We start from the raw sequence: 19,126 nt of genomic DNA, 5'->3' as shown, positions 1-19,126 counted from the left end.
CTTAGACAGGTGTCATCTCTTATTTACAACTGGAGAAACTGAGGCTCAGAGAAAAGCTCTGGCAAGGGTCAGGCGGATAATTGCAGGAACCTGCCATTAGAGCTAGAAATCTTTGAACATTTTGGCGTGAGAAACAGAATTGCACACTTAAGGTCAAAGTTTAAAAAAGGAACAGACTTGTGGCAAAGAAGATCCAGTCCTACTTGAGTCCCACCCTGGTCTAACCTTGACCTCAGAACCCAGCCCCACATCCTTCATCCCTCTCTCTGTGCTCATCTACCCTGACTTGACCACCTCCTCCACCCTCCACCCAAACACCCTCAGATAGAAGAAGAAACTGCCAACCAAAATCAAAAATAGTGTTATTAATTCTGGTGTCTCCGAAGCACGAAAAAAAAAGAAAAAAAGAAAAAAAAAAACCCTTTCCCACATTTCAGCCCCAAGTCCAAGGCCAAAGGGCCACCCCAGCAGGCGGTGCAGGTAGAGAGGCCCAGTCAGTCCTGGCCATGGGCTTGAAGCGGGACCAGCCCATGGGTTTGGCTCCTAGGGCCTGACTGGGATGCTGCCTGCCTCAGTTTGGGGAGCCCAGGCCCTGGATTAGGGATGAGAGATCAGGGGTCAAGGTCAGAGGTCTGGGCTATTCAGTTCCGGTGCTCTGGCTAAGGCAGCCAGAGGTCAGGGTTCACATGTGGAAGCCAAAGCCACTCGGTTCTGTGGTCCAGCAGAAAGGGCCAGAGGCCGGGGGTCCAAGTCCCCAAATACAGGGCTGAGGCCCAGAGGGCGCCAGGCCACTCAGTACTGATGCTCCAGCAGGGGCTGAGCTGCTGGGCTCTCTCGCTCCTCCGCAGGGGCAGGCCAGTCGCCCAGGGCCCCGGTGGGCGTGCCACTCTCAGGAGCACTGCTGTCCAAGCAAGGAATGTCCCGCACTGTTCTGGGGGGTGAGGCTTCAGTGCTGATGTCCGGGTTGAGGCTGAGGTCTAGGGGCGCCTGAGGGAAGGGAGACAGGTTGGTGGTGGGAGAGCAGACCTGAGCTACCCAGACCTGACCCCGCCGGAAGAACCTTACCTGAGATTTGGGGGTGCTTCCTTTAGGGCTCCCTGAGGCTGGCTCCCCCTCGGATCCCCCTAGTCCCTTCCGACCCCCCAGGCTCCACTTCCCACTGGGACCCTCAGAACTTAGACCAGGGCCAGGGGGCCTTGAGGGCCTGGGACCCTCAGGGGGGGCCGGTGAAGCGGGGGATGGTCCAGGGAGCCGAGGGGGAGGCCACTGCAGCAGAGGAGGGGGGCGCCCATCACCAGAGCCGCTCAGGGAGGGCCTCGGGCCCCAAGCAGGGCCTGGTGGGAGGGGCTGGTCCCCAGCGCCTGTGGGGGACAGATAAGAGGGCAGACTTCAGTCGCTAGGCTGCCCTTCCCACTCACGGGCTCAACCAGGCCTTGCCGGCTCACCTGCTGTGTTCTCAGGTGTGGGTTGTGCCAAGGGGGGGTTATTGCTGAGGGAGGTCAAGCCACCACCTCCGCCACAGTCTGAGTCATCCACGTTCCCGCCGCTATTGCAGCCGGCTCCACAGCCCTTGTGAAGCCTGGGCGAGGGGAAACAGACGACGTTGGTAGGGGGAGGAGGGTGCAATGCCCTCACAAGCACAAGTCCCCAACCCAAGGCACCTAACATCTCAGATCCTAGTCCTATTTCTAAAAGATTCTGCCATCTACTTTACAGGGTGTGTTTTTTTTAAGGTTACATTGTGAGGCATGTGGGATCTTAGTTCTCCGACCAGGGATGGAACCCATGCCCCTTGCGGTGGAAACGTGGTCTTACCCAATGGACAACCAGGGGAGCCCCTATAGAGGTTTTAAAGGTGGCATTATTGATGGTGCTTCAGGCTAAAGGCCACCTTCAGCTCTGGCTGAGAGGGTGGGGTATGCAGCTGGGTCAGCTTGCGGTTCACCCCTGGCTCCGGTGCTTCCTCAGTCAGACCCCGGAGGGCACCACTTTCTCTCTGTGAACCTCTGCTTTCTCCTGTGACCTCAGAGGCATGGGTCAGAGCTCACCTTTCCCAGCTGCGCAGAAGCCAGCGGGCAATGGCGCCCAGGCTGACGGGGCCCCCCCACAGCGCCCGCAGCTGAGGGTGGCTGCCGGCCAGCGAGGTGGTGAGGGGAGACACGTAGATGGGGTAGCCCAGCGGCTGGTCGCAGGAGGAGTTGATCATGTTGCGGAGCGCCTGCTTGGCGTTCTGGATGCTGCCACGCTCAGGGTTGCGGTTGCGCAGGAACACCAGCTCCTGCTGCTGCCCGGCCCAGAGGCCGCGCACACACTCGCGGTTCACCTGCGGGGGCCACACGTGTGGGAGGGGTCAGGAGGCCGCGGCGGGAAGGGGCCGGGAGGAGAGGGCGGCTGAGCCCACCTTGATGACGCGGAAACCGAGGTGGCGCCGGTTGAGCATAATGATCTTGTACTCGTCCGAGGCGTCGTCCAGGACGTGGCGCAGCGCCAGCAGCGAGGGCGTGTTGCTGAGGATGGCGCTGCGCCAGGCCGGGTCGCCCTCGTGTGAGATGACCAGCCGCTCCTCGTTGGCCGCGATGGCGTCATACAGGGCGGCCGGCTCCTCGTACTCGTCTGGGGACGTGAAGTGGTCCTGCGGGGAGGACAGGAGGGCCGAGGTGGGCTGCCCCTGCCCTGAGCGGCGGGTTCACTGCCTGCCCGCCCTGCCTGGGCACACCTCTGCCTACCTGGTGAAGCTTGAGGGCCATGCGAACCCCGGGCGCCACCACACGGTGAAGCAGGTCCATGTCGGCAAAGACCCACTCGTCCCGCGGGGAGGTGATCCGGAAGTCCCCCTTAAACAGGGCGTGCAGGCCGTAGAGGAAGGGCTCCAGGCTGGAGAAGAGGAGGGGGTGGATGCACCAGGCGCACTGGGGCTCCTCAGCGCTGGCTGTGTGTGTAGGGGTCAGAGGGCAGCCCGCTCTTCACGCTGGGCCTTAGTTTCCCGATCTTGACAAGAAGTCAGTCCCTGCCCGTGTCCGTCACAGGGCGATGGTGAGGAGCAGGCGAGGTCCCATGGGGAGAGGAGGGGCTGCAGCCAGAGGCCCAGAGCTTGTCAGGAGGTAGCGGAGGGGAGGGCCACAGGCTGGGCTGGGCACTCACCTGGCAGACATGCTGTGCGAGGCGGTCCCCAGGGCCCGGCGGCCCAGCACACACAGGCCAAAACACAGTGTGACCAGCGGCGAGTTCCAATCCTGGTCCACAGGCTGCAGCACAAGGACCCCCATCCCCAGAGCCCAGCTCAGACCCGGCACAGGGAACTTGGGGCAGGGGCTGGGGCCCAGGCCAAGGGAGGCTGAGGGCGAGAAGAACCCGCAGGGGAGCGGGGAGGCCGATGGGGAGAGGGCAGCCCCAGGGTGCTGGTGGCCGGACCTGGCCGCGCCGGGAGGCACAGTACTGGATCCACTCCAGGTGCACAGCGCAGAAGGAGGGCAGCGAGAGGCCGGAGAGGCGAAGGTCGTAGTCCTCGTCCACGCTCAGAGAGAAGGTGGGGTCGGAGTCAGCATAGCCAGGCGCCCGCACAGGACGCAGGGCCGTTGCGATGCCTTCGTGGCTCAGCCAGGCCTCCAGCTTTGGAGAGCGGCTCACGTAGTAGATGATACTCTGTGAGGAGAGGGCAGGGATCAGTGAATGGGGGTACGCCCTCGCCCTGGCCACTAGGAAAGAGAGAGTCAGGGTAGAGGCTTCTCCCCGTGAGTTCCCTGGTGGTCCAGTGGTTAGGACTCTGTGCTTTCACCGCAGAGGTCCTGGGTTCGATCTCTGGTTGGGGAACTAAGATCCCTCAAGCTATGTGGCCTGACCGAAAAAAAGAGAAGCTTCTGCCTTAGACTGTGCTGAAGTCAGCTTCCCAGGACACCCATCCCCTCTCCCATCTCAGCTCCCTGAAGCCACACAGGCCTGTCTGCTCCTTCTCTCGGTCAGGGAAGGGGAAGGGCAAAGCCGACAGGAAGCATCCCTCCTTACGGAGCATCCACTAGAGGGTGCTGCCTACGGCAGGTGCTTAGGTCACAGGTCCCTCAAGATAGCATGAGTGTGATCATAGGACTTCCCCTCAAAAAAAGAGGCACAGCCTATGTACCCAAGCCAGGGGCTCCTGGACCCCTTAAAAGAATCTGCTGAGAGCTTCAGTGGTTAAGAATCTGCCTTGCAGTGCAAGGGACGTGGGTTCCATCTTTGGCTGGGGAACTAAGATCCCCCGCAGGGCAACTAAGCCCACGTGCCACAACTACTGAGCCCGTGTGCAACCAGAGAAGCTGCGTGCCGCAACGAGGATCCCTCGAGCCGCAACTCAGACCTGACTCGGCCAAGAAAATAATAAAATACATATTTAAAAAAGAGAGATTCTGCTGGTTTCTAAGCAGGGGCGTGGGCGAATGGAGAAAAGCCTTTGGACAGTATGCGACTGGTATGGACACGATGGATGGGCAGTCTGAGGCCAACAGTTGGCAGCCAGTCAGGTTATGGGATCTTGTGTGCTGCCCTGGATGGAGCCAATGGGGGGTGGCCTTCTGCCTGGGGGAGGGGTGGGGAACCCAGAGCTCCAGAGGCTGGTACAGCTGGCCGTGAACAGGGGGCATCTCGGCAATAGGGAGTCCAGCAGCGTGGTAGGACGTGGGGGGCCAAGAACCTGGGCAAAACGGCCCCAGTATAAGCTCTTCCCTAGGAATGAGTGAGGGCATGGGAAAAAACATCTGAGAAGGCAGTTTCTCTGACAAGTGACACAGAGGGGCCGTCCACCAGCTGGTGGTCTGGAGGGTGGTCGTCAGCAATGCCCCTCCCAGCTCCGAAGCCCAGAGAGAGGATCTGTGTACGTGCTGCCCACTGGCCCCCAGTACTCACCACCCCACAGGAGACTCCTAGAGGCGGTGACAGAGGGCCCCACCCTAGGCCCCCCACGGGCAGAGTCACAGGGCCTGAGACCCGCTATCCGGCAGTGACTCTTAGGAAGATGCTTCCACTCTCTGAGGCCCCAGCTTCCCTTCAGAACAGGCTCCTGGAGACTCAGGAGGTGGCCTTCGGGAAGCTCCCACCCAGCGAGCCCTGAGTGTGGGGCCCTGGCCACCCGGCCTCACCCTCCTACCCTGACGTAGTAGGTGACGAGGATCTTTCGGAGGTCGAACACCTGCAGCATGGACGCGGCGTTGTTATCGCTGATGCTGTAGCCCTCCAGCACGTACTTGCTGGCCGTCACCTCCCAGGCCAGCCAGCGCTGCCCGAAGGCCGCATTGAAGGACAGGACCCGCGGCAGGTGGCCTGGCTCGCAGCAGCAGCAGCCCTCATCCTCCTCCACGCCCTCGGTGATGGCCTCCACCTCCCGCTGCTGGCAGTATGTACCTGCGGGGAAGGGGGCCAGTCAGGGGACACAGGCCCATCCCTGCCTGCCTCCTCCCCAGAGTGCCCAGGCCCCTCCCCTGGAGGCGACGGGAGTCACCGTTACTTAGTGAACAGATGAACAAACGAGCCCCTTTCCCCTCCTAACTCCCAGTGGCCGTGGTGGGGTGGGACTGGGGTGACGGTGACAGGACAGATAGGGTCAGATCCCTCACTTATAGACACAAAGACCAAAGCTCAGGCTCGCGCTGCTCTGAGCTGTGCTTTGAGCCTCTCTGCACTCAGGGCCTCTTCTGAAGCTGGTACCTGCCAGGTGCATCCTTCCTGAGGGCCAGGAGCTGGCTCACTGCCCAGGGCTTATGCGTGGGCCCCAACGTGGGCCAGGCCTGAGTCCACAGAGCAGGCCAGCAGGAGCTCCAGGCCAGAGCTTCCACCAGAGCAGCCTGTTCACTACAGACCTGCCACAGTCAGGGCAGGGACGGGGCTGGGTCAAAGAAAGCCTGTTGCCTCAACGCTCAGACTAGGAATCCCAGGCCGTGGGGCCCATGGTGGAGAGTGCCTTGCTCAAGGGCCCCAGCAAACAGGGGTAAGAGCAGGGTTAGGGTCCGGCCCTCACACACTGACAAAGGCGGCACCCTGAGGCTCACCCCGGAACTCGAGGCCACGCAGCTGGAAGGTGACGAGTCCGTTGCCAACCTCGATGAGGTGGACCAGGGCATTGAGGTAGTCGGAGGCCAGGACGAAGCAGTCGCCGGGGCCGTAGTTGCCCCAGCGGCCCAGCACCAGGTCCCCACACAGTGTGTGCTGCAGCGAGCGGGTCAAGTGCTCGTAGAAGATCGAGTTGAGGTTGTTGTCATCAGCGCCTGGGACCCAGGATGGACGGACAGATGAACACAAGTGAGCAAGGCTCCCTCCCCAGGGCAGCCCGGCCCCAGAGCCCCCGATGGCTGGGTACACACCGGGATTCCGGTCCAGCTGAGTGACCAGGCGGGTGTTGGAATGATCCACGCGTTTAGTGCTGTTCAGAGACAGGGTGACACACAAGTGGCCAAGAGGGCAAGGCTGCCCCAGGCTCAGGTGACAGTTCCCATCACCCTCCACCCACGCCCCTCTGGGCTTGCACCCCCATACTCTGAGGCAGACGCCACGAGAGCTCCATGACAGGGGGAGGTTAAGGTTCACAGACTTGAGGGGACTCCCCCAGGGGCACCACACAGCCAGGAAGCCCAGGGTGTGAGTCCCGGGCCTCCGTCTGGCTCAAGCTGTGTTCCTGTGGATCAGCCACCTCAGTGAAGCCCACGGTGCCGTTCCCCAAAGCCCAGCCTCCAACCTCCATCTGATCTCCCAGCAACCTGCCCCGTTCAGCCACCCGCTCCCCACCAGTCCCCCTCAGGGTCCCACAGGGCACCCGCCTCCGTCCCAGGAGACTCACTTGTAGTCACGCTCCCAGAACTTAAGGGGCCGCGCGTAGGACATGATGAAGACGGCGCTGCCTAGCAGTGGGTTGAGAGGCGTGGAAAAAAGTGCCGAGAGCAAGGCCTGAACGAACAGCATGGCCGAGTCTGGGCGCGAGTCAAGGAGATGGCGGGCACACAGGACCCTCCCCAGCCTCCCTCACGATCCTTCCACCCCTGCCAGCCCGCCTGGATGCCAGCCCGCCTGGAGCCACCCATCCGGGCGACAGCCCTCCCTGCACACCCCCACCCGGGCTGCAAGCGGCAGGCTGGGTACGTGGCACAGCAAACGGCTGGGCAAAAGCGTGGAAAGCTGAGCCCCAGGTGATCTGCCAGGGCGCGATGTAGGTCAGCACGAAACGCAACTTGTACAGCAGGTCCCACAGCTGCAGGGGTGGAGAGGGGAGAAGGTGAGAGATGTACGGACTGCTCACAGAAAAGGGGGCCCACCACGTGCCCCTCAGACCCCTGGGACTTCCGACACCATTAGCAACCCCAGACAAAGCACCCAAGGGGACATTAGCTATTTAATTCATATAATCATCCCGGGAGCCTCCTATCACTGTCCCACTTCCCAGATGGGAAAACTAAGGTTCAGACGAGGTAGAACAGATACATGACTTGCTCAGGGTATGCCACTCTTGGTGACAAGGCTGTGATACCAAAAGTTAAGAGACAGTCACAGGCCCTACCCTCAGAGGGGGATACAGACTTGATCTCCACCATCCTGGGCCAGGCCAGAAACCAGACCAGAGTGCTCACGGGAGTGAGATGAAAGCTCAGGCCTGTGCCAGGATCCCTCGTGGGCACCACTGCAGGCCTCCAGTACAGAGCCAGGGAACAGGCCTTTGTTCAAGTCCCAGCTGACCACCAGCTCTGCAGGAAACCTGAGGCAAATCACTTATGCTCTCTAAACCTCAGCCTGCTCACTGGCTTACGAGGAGCTGCTGCCAGGGCCCTCAGAGGGAACACCACAGGACTGGGGCAGGTCTCCCGCGGTGAGGCAGGAGAGGCCTGCCCTCAGGGCTGCAGTGCGGCCCGCAGCTCACCTTGCTGCAGAGCAGAGACATGACGAAGTAGTCGAGCAGGAAGCCCTGGGAGAGGCGTGGGCAGTCGAAGTGAAAGAGCAAGACGGTGAAGGCTAAGGTCAGGTACTGCTGCGGCGGGCAGCAGAAAGCCGAGCGCAGCAGCTTCAGCCCAGCCACGGTCATGAGCAGCGCCCGGCAGCTGTGGGCCAGAGGCAGGCGTTAGGGGCCGGGCAGTTGGGGGGGCCCGCCCCTTGGAGGCCCTGGCCTGGGCTCTGCTGGGCGGGGCCCGGCTCTTTTGGGCCAGCGACCTTCGTCTCTGTTTCCTGAAGAGGTCACTAACCCCTTCAACTTCAGGAGTACTGGAGGGACATGTCTGCTCCTGAGAAGGCAGGTGCTTCACTGGAAGCGGTGTCAGGAGCTGGGGGCCTACTTAAGCTTGCTGGCCAAGGGGACTCAGTTTCCCCCTGGGTTACTCGGGCAGGTAGGTGGTGGGATGACCAGGGGGCTGGCGGTCCTCACTAGAGGCAGAACTTGTCCGGGTGGCTGACGACTGTGTGAGCGTCCACCGTGAGGGCGTTGAGCACCACGGCTGGGTAGATGAGGTACTTCTCCACGCACTGCAGGCCAGCATACAGCTTCTCAAACCACATCACCTGGGCAGCACCTGCAACCACGGACAGGAAGGTGGGACTGCTGTTGAGCTCCAGGCCCTCCACACCCCCTCCTGCTGCAAGGGAGAACAGTCGTGCTCTCCGAGGGAAGCTGGCAGGAGGGCAGAGCCCAGGATGTGGGGGTGCGCAGTTCTGGGACCCTAGAATTTCTGAGCAGCTGGGGGTGTTGATCTTCGGCAAATCAAATGAGGGCGATGAGGCCCAGGCAGGGCATGTTGGGGGCTCAGGGCAGGTGCTCTGCCCATTCAGCTGTCTGAAATAAAGGATGACGACAACACCCCCGGTGTCCACCGGAGTCAGGACAGGTTGGGTGAGGCCCAAGTTCACAGTGACCCTCAGTCACAGGGACCTTCGGACCAGGCCCCTGTCACCGGCTCAAGGTGACCGTAGCCACATGGAGACGCTGGCCCGGTAAACAAGATCCTTCATTGTCTAAGAAAAACAAGCACGCAGACCTTCGCACCACAGATCCAGGTATTTAAACACAAGCTCCAAGGCATCCGTGTTGCACAATTCAGTGTGCACTGCGCTGGTCTAGTTCATTAAGAACCAGCCTGTATTTCTCAACAACACCTCCTGGAGTTCTACTTCTACCTTCTCAGGGTCCACAAGGCGGGCAGGGAAAGGCCAGAGCAGGCAGGGCGAGAGTGAGGCAGGGGCTGAGGGGGGCACAGGAGAGGGTACAGAGGGCAGTGAAGGGGCCGCAGGGCCCATGCCATCGCACACGGGGCGGTGTGGGCAGAGGCTGCCCCCTGCTGGCACCCTGAGCTGAGAGGTCCGAGCTCTATAAGGCAGGTGCAGGGCCCCAGCCTGGCGGGAGGCACTCACCTCGCACTTCGTACTGGCTGTACTCCAGCGGCTTCAGCACGGGTTGCGACAGGCAGAACCAGGGCAGCTGTTTGCGGAGCTGCGGCAGCAGGTAATGTGTGAAGAAGCCTACGGCCCCCGCCAGCGCATACAACACAAAACCTAGCACGGACTGCAAGAAGGAGGGGAGGCTCAGCCACGGGGCCACCTGGTGCACGTCACCCAGGGCCGGAGAAGGATGTGGGCCATGGCCTCCAGCCCTCGGGGCATGTGGGCTCTGGCAAAGACCTGGGCGAGAGGACTGGCCTATGCCCCACGAACCTTCAGGGCAATGAAGACGGTGCTGGCGCTGATGGCAAAGGTGAGCACGGCGATCACCACACACATCACCAGGTCGGAGTGGAGGACCTCGCGCTGCAAGGTTGGGAAACACCAGCGTGGGTGCTGCTGCCACCGGTGGCTGAACACACCCTTCCCCCCAAGACTGGACCCCGAGACTCCGGGTGCTTACCACTGACTGGCGCATCTTTTCTGGCAGTGGGTCTGGGGGCTCGGCACGGGCGGTCTCCAAGCTCCGCTCCTCCAGCTCGGGGAAGAGCTTGCTCCGGACCAGAGACCTGGGGGGTCGGGCCATGAGAAGAGTCAGGGGCCTGGGTCTGGGAGGCTGCCCCTCCTCCCACAGGCCCTGGGGTCAGGTGGTGACAGGCACATGTGCAGACCCCGCCCCTCAACCCTTGCCAGGCACAGACATGCCAGCACGCGCAGGCACCCACCAGAGTACGGTGGGGTCGCTGCTCTGCCGGCTCAGGTGGTAGGAGAGCGCCACCAGGAGGCCACAGAAGACGGAGAAGATGACAGGGACGTGCTGCTCGGGCCAAGGGCTCTGGGGAGGGAGCCCGCGCTGGTCAGAGCTGCGGGCGCCCCCACCCGGGGCAGAGGCCACTGCAAGCCCCATCCCACAGCCCCCCACTCTGGATGCCTCCCAGCAACCCCCCAGGTCATCCCTACCTTGATGGCCCCAAGGCAGAAGCCGTAGAGCAGGGCGGCGGCCAGCAGGCTGCGGGAGAGGCTGAAGATGGCAGTCAGGGGGCTGGTGGCGGCTGCGAGGCGAGCGGGGGCAAGTAAAGCCCAGAGCCCACCCGCCAGCCCCCGAGGCACTGCCCCCGCTGCCCCTCAACTTCCAGGGGCTAACATCCCCTGGACTTGGGGCCCGGCCCACTGTTCTCTGCTCCCCCAGCCCAGAGAGGCCTGCAGGGCTTCTGGCATTCTCAGGTTTAAACCACTTGCCTGGGGAGGAGGAGACGGGAGGGGTGGGGGAGGGAGGGGAAGAGATGGGTTCTTAGAATCTTCCATGTAGACTCGGACAAGCCTCAGCGAAGTGCTAAACCCATAGCTGTTTAGCCTCACAGCCCTCATACCCTCAGAGCCTCACAGACCCACAGGCCTGCACGTCCTCCTCACCCTCGAGCCCCGCCTTGGGCTCCATACCTGTGCCCCCAAAGCCGTGCATGTCTATCTGCTCCAGCAGGTACATGAGGCAGGTGTTCACCTGGGGCAAGAGGCCCAGGAGGAAGACGAACGGGAAGCACAAGGTGAACACTGGCAGGGAGGAGAAATGGAGGCCTGGTCAGTCTGCCGGCTGGCCCCTCAGCCCACCCTTAGGGCCTCACTCCCCCCGACCCCCTTGCAACCTCAACCCTACCCGGCCTTACCAGTGGCCACATCACGGGCACAAAAGAAGAAGGAGGCAGAGAACAGCGTGAGGCCGTAGAGGGAGACGGGCGGGAACGGCTGCGCAGAGCCCAGGGCGTCCAGCAGCCAGATGAGCAGACAGCAGATGCAGAAGTAGACGGGCCGGCTGTACGCGATCACCCAGTTGTGGCCCTGGGGAGGGGGCCTGTGAGGAGCCGCGCCTCCCTCACCAAACGCCCTACTGGCAAACGCATGCTCACGTGCCCCGGGCCCGGCCCTGGGTCCAAGAGAGCTTGGCAGAGGGGGGCAGAAGGATCAGGGGCCTGGGGGCAACGGGGAATGGTGAGGGTCTCAGCCCCACCCAGGCCCAGGCCTCGCAGGAGACATGCTCCGCTGTACTCACGTGCATGGGAGAGGCGGCATCCGGCTGCACGCTCTAGAAGAAACAGAAGCTACACTGGTGGCGAAAGCCCCACCCACGGAGGGTCAGAGGCCTGGGACCCGTTCAATTCCACTTCGAGGGCGTTATGAGGGACCAGGGCAGGACTCCCCCTTCCACTGTCCTGAGCCTCAGTCCCTCCATTTGCTGGATGGGGATGGCAGTGGTAACACGGGGCCTGGAGCATCTCATCTGCTTTCTAGCTCAAAGCTCTCAAGAGGGGTCGTGGGAGGAGGAGGAAGAGACCCTGAAAGCCAGGCCTGACCTTCAGCAGGGAATACTGGCAGGAGGCGATGACCAGGCAGAACTGGAAGACCCAGATGTCCGTGAAGAAGCCCTTGAGCAGCAGCAGGTAGCCCAGGAAGGCGACGAGGCTGCTCAGGCCAACACCGAGGATGTTCTCCAGGAGCCCACGCGTCCTGGAGAGACCACCGGGTCAGAGCATGCCTACCTCCTCCTGTACTGGCGGGGCAAGGGATTCGGGGGTGGGGGTGGGGGACAGGACCCGGCCACAAAGACCCACATCCAGGCTGGCGCCCACGCCAGCCATCACCCTGAGTATCTGGAGCTATAAGCTTGGGCAGGGCCAGGCTGCACCTGCTCCATGAAGCCAGCCCACTGCTACCCTGCACGCAACCCCAGGCTCTGTCCCCTCTAGACCCAGAGACCTCAGGGGCCACCACCCTGGGATCTGGCTGATCTGCCTCCCACTCCCCCAAAGCACCGCTCACGGCGCCGGGAGAAATCCAGAGCACAGGAGGCCACCAAGACAACAAACATCACCTGACCTCTCTGCCTTTCTGGGCCTCAGTTTCCTCCCAGAAAAAAAGGAGAGATAAGACAGACGATTTGTTGGCTTTTTAGGCTCTACAGAATTCAACTTAATTGAATCTAACACAAAAGCAAATAAAAAAAAATAAAAACACACTGTGTAGAAGCCATGTCTCCCTCCAGCAAAATTTTGAGGGAAGAATGACCAGAGCACCCCCTACTAGGCCAACCATTCGCCCCTAGAAGAACCTAAAGCAATCCCACTGCAAATTCTAGCTCTCCACGCACCCTCAGTGACCCAGCGGTTAGGCTCTCTGTGGCCATGACGGCCTCCACACGTTAGAAGCCCTAGGGCCAGGAACGGCAGAGGACTGGGAGCTGAGGGGCTGAGTGCTCACCGGTCCAGCAGTGCCAGCAGGGCGAGCCGCTCGTAGCGCACAGAGGTCCAGCGGCCAGGAAGAAGCCAGTACTTATAACTGTGCTGGGCCCGGGGTGGCGCTTCCTCCATCAGCGTCTGTTCCTGGGATTCGTGCAGGGAGTCCTGGTCCAGTAGGTCAAACTGCGGTCCCCACGGCCGCGGCCATCAGCCCCGCCCCCCCACCAATGCGGTCCACGCCACCCCCTGGCACACACTGGCCATCAGCCCCATCCCCCACCACCGCAGTCCATGCCACCCCCTGGCACACATTGGCCCATCAGCTCTGATCCAGTCCCGTCCATGCCACCCCCTGGCACACACGAGCTGGTCTACAGAAAAAAGTCCCTACCATCTAGAGGCCCCGCACCCTGCCCTGACCCTCCACCCCAGGGCCTGCTCCTTTCTCCAGCTTCCCAAGATACGACTCAACGGCTATGGGGGCTGCCAAGGGCCAGGGTTACCAGCTCCTGTGTCTGTCTTCCCCACTCAGGAGGTGTCTCCAGCCTCTTTCTGGGGTCGATGAAATCCACCTTACCCTTCAGGAGCCGGTACAAATGCCACCCTTTGCCCAGATGTGGCCACCAGGGTCACTTTGACCACTCTACCCTGGAGCACATGGAGGGCTGGCCCTGAGGGCAGGCCCGGGTGCCAATGCCACTGCTGTGAGGCCCTGGGCTGCCTACTTAACCTCTCTGGGCTTGTGGGGCTTCAAGTCAACAAGTGTTTATAGGACCCATCCATGAGCCTGTCCTGTGCCAGGCTCCAGGGACACAAGGAGAGCCCCCACAGCACAGCCCCTGCCTCTGGAGGAGCCCTCGCCCATGTAAGGACTGCACTGCTCTCCCACGGGACGGGGAAGGAGAATAAGCACATCAGGAAGGGGCACACGCAGCTTCTGGGCACTGCCCTTGGTCTCTCTGTGGCCCTGGCTGCGTGGGCACTACTCTCACGACTGTTCTTTAAGCTCTGAATCTGTGCCTTACACAACCTAATATTTCTGTCACTTCCTGACCGATTACATAAGTTTTCGTCCACACCAAGACACTTTCAGGAACAAGAAGAGGTGCTCTTACTAACCCTGCTGAAACAGACAAGCTCGACCAGCATGCCTCAAGCGACCCACCGCCACTGTCCAGTGATCTCAGCTGTCCCCTTTGCGGGTGCCATTGCACTGTCCCCACTAACTGCGGACCCTGCCAGGGTAATAAAACTATTCCAGACACGCTTACTGAGTAAATAGATAAGCAACTTGAGTCTTTCACGTTCTGTGTACCCTGTGCTGGCCACCATAGGTCAGGACAGCCACCTTAGGGCCCCTGGAGCCCTCACTAGGAACGACCTGAGCCTCCTGGGGCCTGCGGAAGCACTTGGTGGTCTGCATCCCCTACCCCTTCCTGCAGGTCCTTCCCCAATGCTGGCTTCTCACCTCCGGGATCTCCAGGGGCACTCGGCGCACCTGCATGCCCTGCAGGACCACGGGCCGCGGCTGCAGCAGGTTCAGGCCTCCAGTGGCCTCCGGGACGTCAGCTGAGTGGAAGCTGGAGGAATGCGAGTGGCGGTCCCTGTGGGAACAGCAGAGGTGAGGGTCAGAGCTGTGGGCGAGCCCAGGAATGAAACAGGGTTGAGGCCAAGGCCAGGCCACAACTGGGGGCCCGAGGGGGCTGCTCGAGTACCCAGAAGATGCACAGGGGTGTCAAGAGGAGACAGGTCACAGAGGGCCTCCCTCCCAGACCCTAGGCATCCAAGAAGGCCCTGGAACCTTGTGCTTGGAAGTCCTGTAGAGCCAGGGACCCAACGGATCCCTGCAGGCTTGCCCATCTCCCCTCCATGCCCCTCGCTGCCGCCTACCATCCTCTCCTCCTGGAGATCTGAGCTACCTCCTAGAGATCTTTGCTCCTGCCCAAAGAAGGAAGGGAGAAAACGCCCCAGGAATGACAACTCACCAGCCACAGGGCGGGGAGAGCCTGAGCTTGGAGACTCACCATGCTCCGTTGGCTGCCTGCTCCCCCTGCTGCCCTACGGGGTTCTCATAGCCACCCCCGGCCAGGCCAAAGGTGTAGGAACGCCGCACACCTGGAGCACAGACAAGTGTGGGACACAAGGCAGCCTGTCAGCAACACGAGCACTGAGGCCCAACCCACCTGAGAAAAACCATGCTGGGTTCTCCAGAGGGCAGCCCAGCCCCGGGGCACCAAGGGTGCAATTTCAGGGACGATGACTCTCAGAGGCGGAGGAGAGGCTGGGCCACAGGCTTGGCCACTGGATGCAGGGAGGGGCTCACCGCTCTCGTCGTAGAAATAGTGCACGGCACCCTCGGAGGTGTCATCGAAGGTGCAGGCCTCGTGCACGTTGGCGCCAGCCCGGGTGAGCAGCAGTGAGGAGGCAAAGTGCAGGGCCGAGGGCAGCGTCAGAGCTCGGGAGTGGGAGGCTGCGCGGCCCCGCTGAGCCTCCTGCAGGCTGCTGGGGAGGGGGCAGCCCAAAGGCTGTCAGCAGCACTCAGAGCCAGCAGGCCCCCACCCCCACCCCGGGCAGCCAGCTGGTGCTCACCTGGGGGGCGAGCCCATGACCGAGGCTGGGGGGGTGGGGTTGCTGCCAGCGTTGTGCCGCCTCCGGATGGCCTGTGCCCGCCTCACATTGCTTGAGTGGTCCCGCTTGCCAGTCTCCTCAGCAGCTGCCCAAAGAGAGGCCCACCCCCGAGTGTAAGTGACAAGGGAGTGGACAGAGCCTGGGGGCGGGCGGCGGGGAGATGCAGATACTCCTGTGTGGGGCTAAAGGTCAGGCCTAGTCTAACCATATCCTGGCTCTGTGACCCTGCCAGGTGACCTAACCACTCGGGCCAGTTTCTAAATCTGGGAATAAGGACATGACTTGTTCTGCTAAGCTAGTGGCTCAGGAGGATGAGCATGGCTACAAAGAGACCTCGAAGAAAAGAGGCTCAAGTGCTAACTTCAGGACGGGAAACAGGTGCCTGAGGTCTCTGCCTTAGTCTCCTCTCTGCTCACCCCTGCTTATCTGAAGCACCAGCAGACGACCGTCACCAGACGGCCGTGTCCAGGTCCACCTGCTGCCAGAGGCTGAGCAGGCCCCCTCCAGCTGCCCTTTGCCCCTCCCCAGCCAGCACTCACCTCCCCCCAGCGCACCTTCCTCCCGCAGCTCCCCACGCCAGCCAGGCTGGTTGGCGGTAGGCCCCCTGCGGGCCTCGGCGGGCAGCACAGTGGGCTCAGCAGCAGCCAGCTCCACCCCCGCCTGGGCCTCCAGCTCAGCCTTGGAGCCAGCCGGAGGACCCCGCAGGGCATCCCCCCCGGCCCCGTCCATGCTCAGTACTCGGGCGTGCGTTTTGGCGCTGGCAGTACTAGGCGTCCGCTGGGTCCCATAGGGCCGCTTGGGGGGCACAGCCATCCCCTCCTCAGCCCCATGGGGGGCCCGTCGTTTTCGGGCTCCCCCGGCGGCCCCCCGAGAACTCTCAGGGGAATAGCACGAAGTGGAGGAGGAGCTGTCGGTGCTGTAGCGGCGCTGGGACCGGAGGCTGGAGGCCGGGCTCAGTTCACTGCCCTCGCTGGTATCATCATCCTCGAAGAAGCCCCGGCCTTCCAGCAGCGGCCGCCGAGGGGCCCGGCTGGTGGCGGGGGAGTGTCTCCGCACGGGTGGCCGCCGTTTGCTGGGCCGGAGCAGCGCCAAGTCCTTGGGCCGCACGACCAGGAGAGGCTCGGCTGGGCCAGGCGGCGTCCCTGCTCCTACGACAGTGTCGAAGGAGCGCAGCGTGTCATCCGAGGGGACTCCGGCATCCGGGGAAGCGGGCAGCTCTGCCTCTGAGGGGGGGTCTGTGTCGCTGCCCTCGGGGGCTTGCCCGCCAGGGGGGCTGTCCAGGTGGGTAGAATTGGTCTTCTCACTCTTGAAGCTGCTCAACGTCTCCCTGTCAGTGCCACTGAAGCAGGAATCTGAGGAGCCAGCTTTCTGGGGCGTGGGGTCCCCTGAGCCCCGCCGGTCCAGGGGCTGGTAGCCGCCTGCTCCTCGGCGCTGTTCCCGTCGACTGCTGGTCCTCACCAGGGCCCGCTCGGGCCGGGTCAGGGTCAGGAAACTCTTGCTAAGCTCCTGGCTGAGGCTGCCCTTCAGGAGGGGGCTCATGGGGGTGTCAGCCACACTGCCGCCACTCCACGGGGCTCCGTCTCCAGCCAGGGGAGAACGTTCTGAGGAGTCCGTGCTGGGGAGAGAAGGGTCCGGGGCAGCCCCAGGAGGTGTCTGGGGAAGGTCTCCAACTGTCAGAAAAGACGACAACACAAGGCTAGAAAAAGGTGTTCTATAGCAGGAACTGATGGCGGAGAGGGTCCTATGGCCCCGAGTTCTGAGAGCCCAGGGGGGTGGGACACTGAGGTCCCATCTCAGAGAACTAAAAGAGCCCCGGGAAGCAAAGGTTAGGGTGACTCAAAGACACGGCAGCTAGTCTTCTCCCCAAGCCCTTGCCAATCATGCCCACTCACTCAGCTTCTCCTGTGAGCTTAGCTTCAGCATCTCTCGATCGGCTGAGGTCACGATCACGTTGTTGCTGCCTTGCTCCCGCACCAGCTCCTTGATGTCTACAAGCACAGCCCCAGACGCGTTAGCAGTACCTCAAGGCATCGATGTGCCGGGCCCCCGTTCTGCACCGCCACCTCAGTTCTCAACAGCAGCCACCTACCTCTGAGGGGCCCAGAGTCCTCTATCCGGGGCAGCAACTCCTGAGCAGGTAAGAGAAAAGTTTGAAGGGGCCAAGAGGGCAAAAAAGTAGGTGCAGGACATACCCACATGGGGGACACGCTCCCGGGAGAGGAGTAGGGGAGGCTGAGGGCCGGGACCACTCACCGAGACCTGGTTGAAGCCAAACACGGAATGCTGAGAGCTACAGCGCACGGGGGGCGTGGAACTCACTTTTCGAAATACGGTCATCTCCACTCCAGGGTCTCTAGCAGTGCACAGGAACATCAGCTTCGAGCTAACCTTCCCTCTTCACACAGCACCTCTCTCACCATCCCCATCACGCCTCCCTCCACATCGATTCCCCTGACAAATCCAGAGCCAATCAAGGAATATTTATTCCACCACTCTTGGAGGCAATGTTCCCTAAGCCCCCCTCCATCCTCCAATGCCAAGGCCCAAGCACCAAGAACCCTCCATTTCCAGCACAAGCCCTACCTCACCCACCTGGGCAGACTGCTGTCCCCCTGGGCAGGCTCTTCCTCTGGTTCCCCCATGGTAGAGTTGCGCTTCTCCACAATCTCGCCCTGGTCGAACATAGCATGCAGCCGATAGTTCACAGTCTTGATGGTAGCGAAGATGACAGCCACCACAAGGCAGTACACACCAGCCACCATCAAGCTGGGGGGCAGGACCTGGAGGTGGCAGCAAGTCAGGTCCTTCTTCATAGAGCCCTGCTCCCACAAGGGGTGGACCTGCCACCGCCATCAAGGCTAGGATTCACAAGTTTACAAGAAGACTTCCTCACCCCTGCACACAACCAGTACAAAGACCCTGCCTTTTCTTTACTAACTGGACAGAGATTAGGTGAGGGGCTCAAGGTCACCCTGGCCAGAAAATTCTGGCCTCTCCGCCACACACTCTGAACTCTGCATTGAGTCCCCTTCCCACAGCCCGGAGTCCCTGTCAGTTTGCACCCCTCGGTGACATCTGCCCTCCCTTTCCCCGGCGGGAGTTACAGGTGGCGGCAGCGTCTCACCATGTACAGCAAGAAAGGGAAGGTGAGCAGGAAGATCCAGACATAGAGGTGGAAGCAGTTGGAGAAGGTGCTCTGGTGCGGGTCGAAGAACCAACCGCCGGTGAGCGAGGCCCACACCCCCTGGCGTAGGATCTGCAATACCTGTGACCCCATGGCCCCGCCGCTGCTGCGCGCACCCTCCTCCCGGGACCCTCATGGGGGCGGCCCCTGGCCCATGCCCCGCCTGGCGCCCGAGGGCCCCGGGGCCCGGCCTCGCGCTCACGCCATGGTCTCCCCCAACGGGGGAGAGAGATCCGAGGGGCGAGGGTGCGAGCAGGGGGCGGGGCCGGCCCGGAAGTCAGCGGTGTGAGACCCAGGCGCGGGGGTGGAGCCGCATCAGAGGCGGGGTCCTGGCCCCCACCCCCGCCCCAGAACTGATTCCGAGGGCCGGGCCGGGAGGCAGGCGCGGGGCACGGGCCGGGCACCCGTCGGCGGCATCCAAAGGTGGGCGTGGGGTGGGTGCTCCGGGGGTGCAGCGACCGCTCCCTCGGTTCCGGCCCGGGGAAAGCCCCGGGACCCTGAGGTCCACTTCCGGGGTCACAGGTCACTCGCTTTGGGCTCCGCGCTCGCCCCGCTTCTGCGGGAGCCGGCCCAAGGGGGAGGCCGGAAGAAGGAGCCGCGAGCCGCCAACCTGCAGTGGCGCATGCGCCCAACGAGCCAAGTTGGGACCCGGAAAAGGAAAACCTGGCGGCTTGAATGCGCAAGCGCAGGGAGGTGGTGGAGCGAT

At 62.3% G+C, this 19,126-nt stretch overlaps 1 protein-coding gene and 1 non-coding gene across 10 annotated transcripts; one reads left to right on the top strand and one right to left on the bottom strand.

The window, feature by feature from the left end:
- Positions 1–345: 345 nt before the first annotated feature.
- On the bottom strand, positions 346–19,050 carry PCNX3 (pecanex 3). 9 transcript variants are annotated; one of them, XM_042238043.2, is made up of 35 exons: positions 18,361–19,050; positions 17,820–18,016; positions 17,490–17,589; positions 17,326–17,365; positions 17,129–17,224; positions 15,776–16,906; positions 15,198–15,321; positions 14,932–15,110; positions 14,633–14,723; positions 14,077–14,212; positions 12,631–12,791; positions 11,727–11,880; positions 11,426–11,458; positions 11,043–11,214; positions 10,819–10,929; positions 10,339–10,430; positions 10,104–10,213; positions 9,842–9,947; positions 9,652–9,744; positions 9,352–9,502; positions 8,372–8,516; positions 7,874–8,051; positions 7,102–7,210; positions 6,803–6,932; positions 6,330–6,388; positions 6,018–6,233; positions 5,120–5,373; positions 3,412–3,642; positions 3,142–3,245; positions 2,727–2,874; positions 2,402–2,632; positions 2,049–2,323; positions 1,446–1,579; positions 1,066–1,361; positions 346–987 (listed from the first exon to the last, which is right to left on the bottom strand). In XM_042238043.2, exons 1-35 carry the CDS (start codon positions 18,511–18,513, stop codon positions 793–795), a joined length of 6,135 nt encoding a protein of 2,044 aa, XP_042093977.1. In that variant the 5' UTR covers positions 18,514–19,050; the 3' UTR covers positions 346–792. The 9 variants fall into 9 exon arrangements, with proteins under 9 accessions (XP_042093977.1, XP_042093980.1, XP_042093981.1 ...); XM_042238046.2 differs by having other exon boundaries at positions 12,631–12,773; XM_042238047.2 differs by having other exon boundaries at positions 12,631–12,752.
- TRNAE-UUC (transfer RNA glutamic acid (anticodon UUC)) lies at positions 3,738–3,810 on the top strand. Its single transcript has one exon. It is a non-coding gene; the product is annotated as a tRNA-Glu (tRNA).
- Positions 19,051–19,126: the final 76 nt, after the last annotated feature.

Source organism: Ovis aries, chromosome 21 (assembly GCF_016772045.2).
Source record: "Ovis aries strain OAR_USU_Benz2616 breed Rambouillet chromosome 21, ARS-UI_Ramb_v3.0, whole genome shotgun sequence".
Taxonomy (NCBI): domain Eukaryota; kingdom Metazoa; phylum Chordata; class Mammalia; order Artiodactyla; family Bovidae; genus Ovis; species Ovis aries.
The sequence above is the reverse complement of the archived record's forward strand: the minus strand, read 5'-3'. Positions and strand labels throughout refer to the sequence as shown.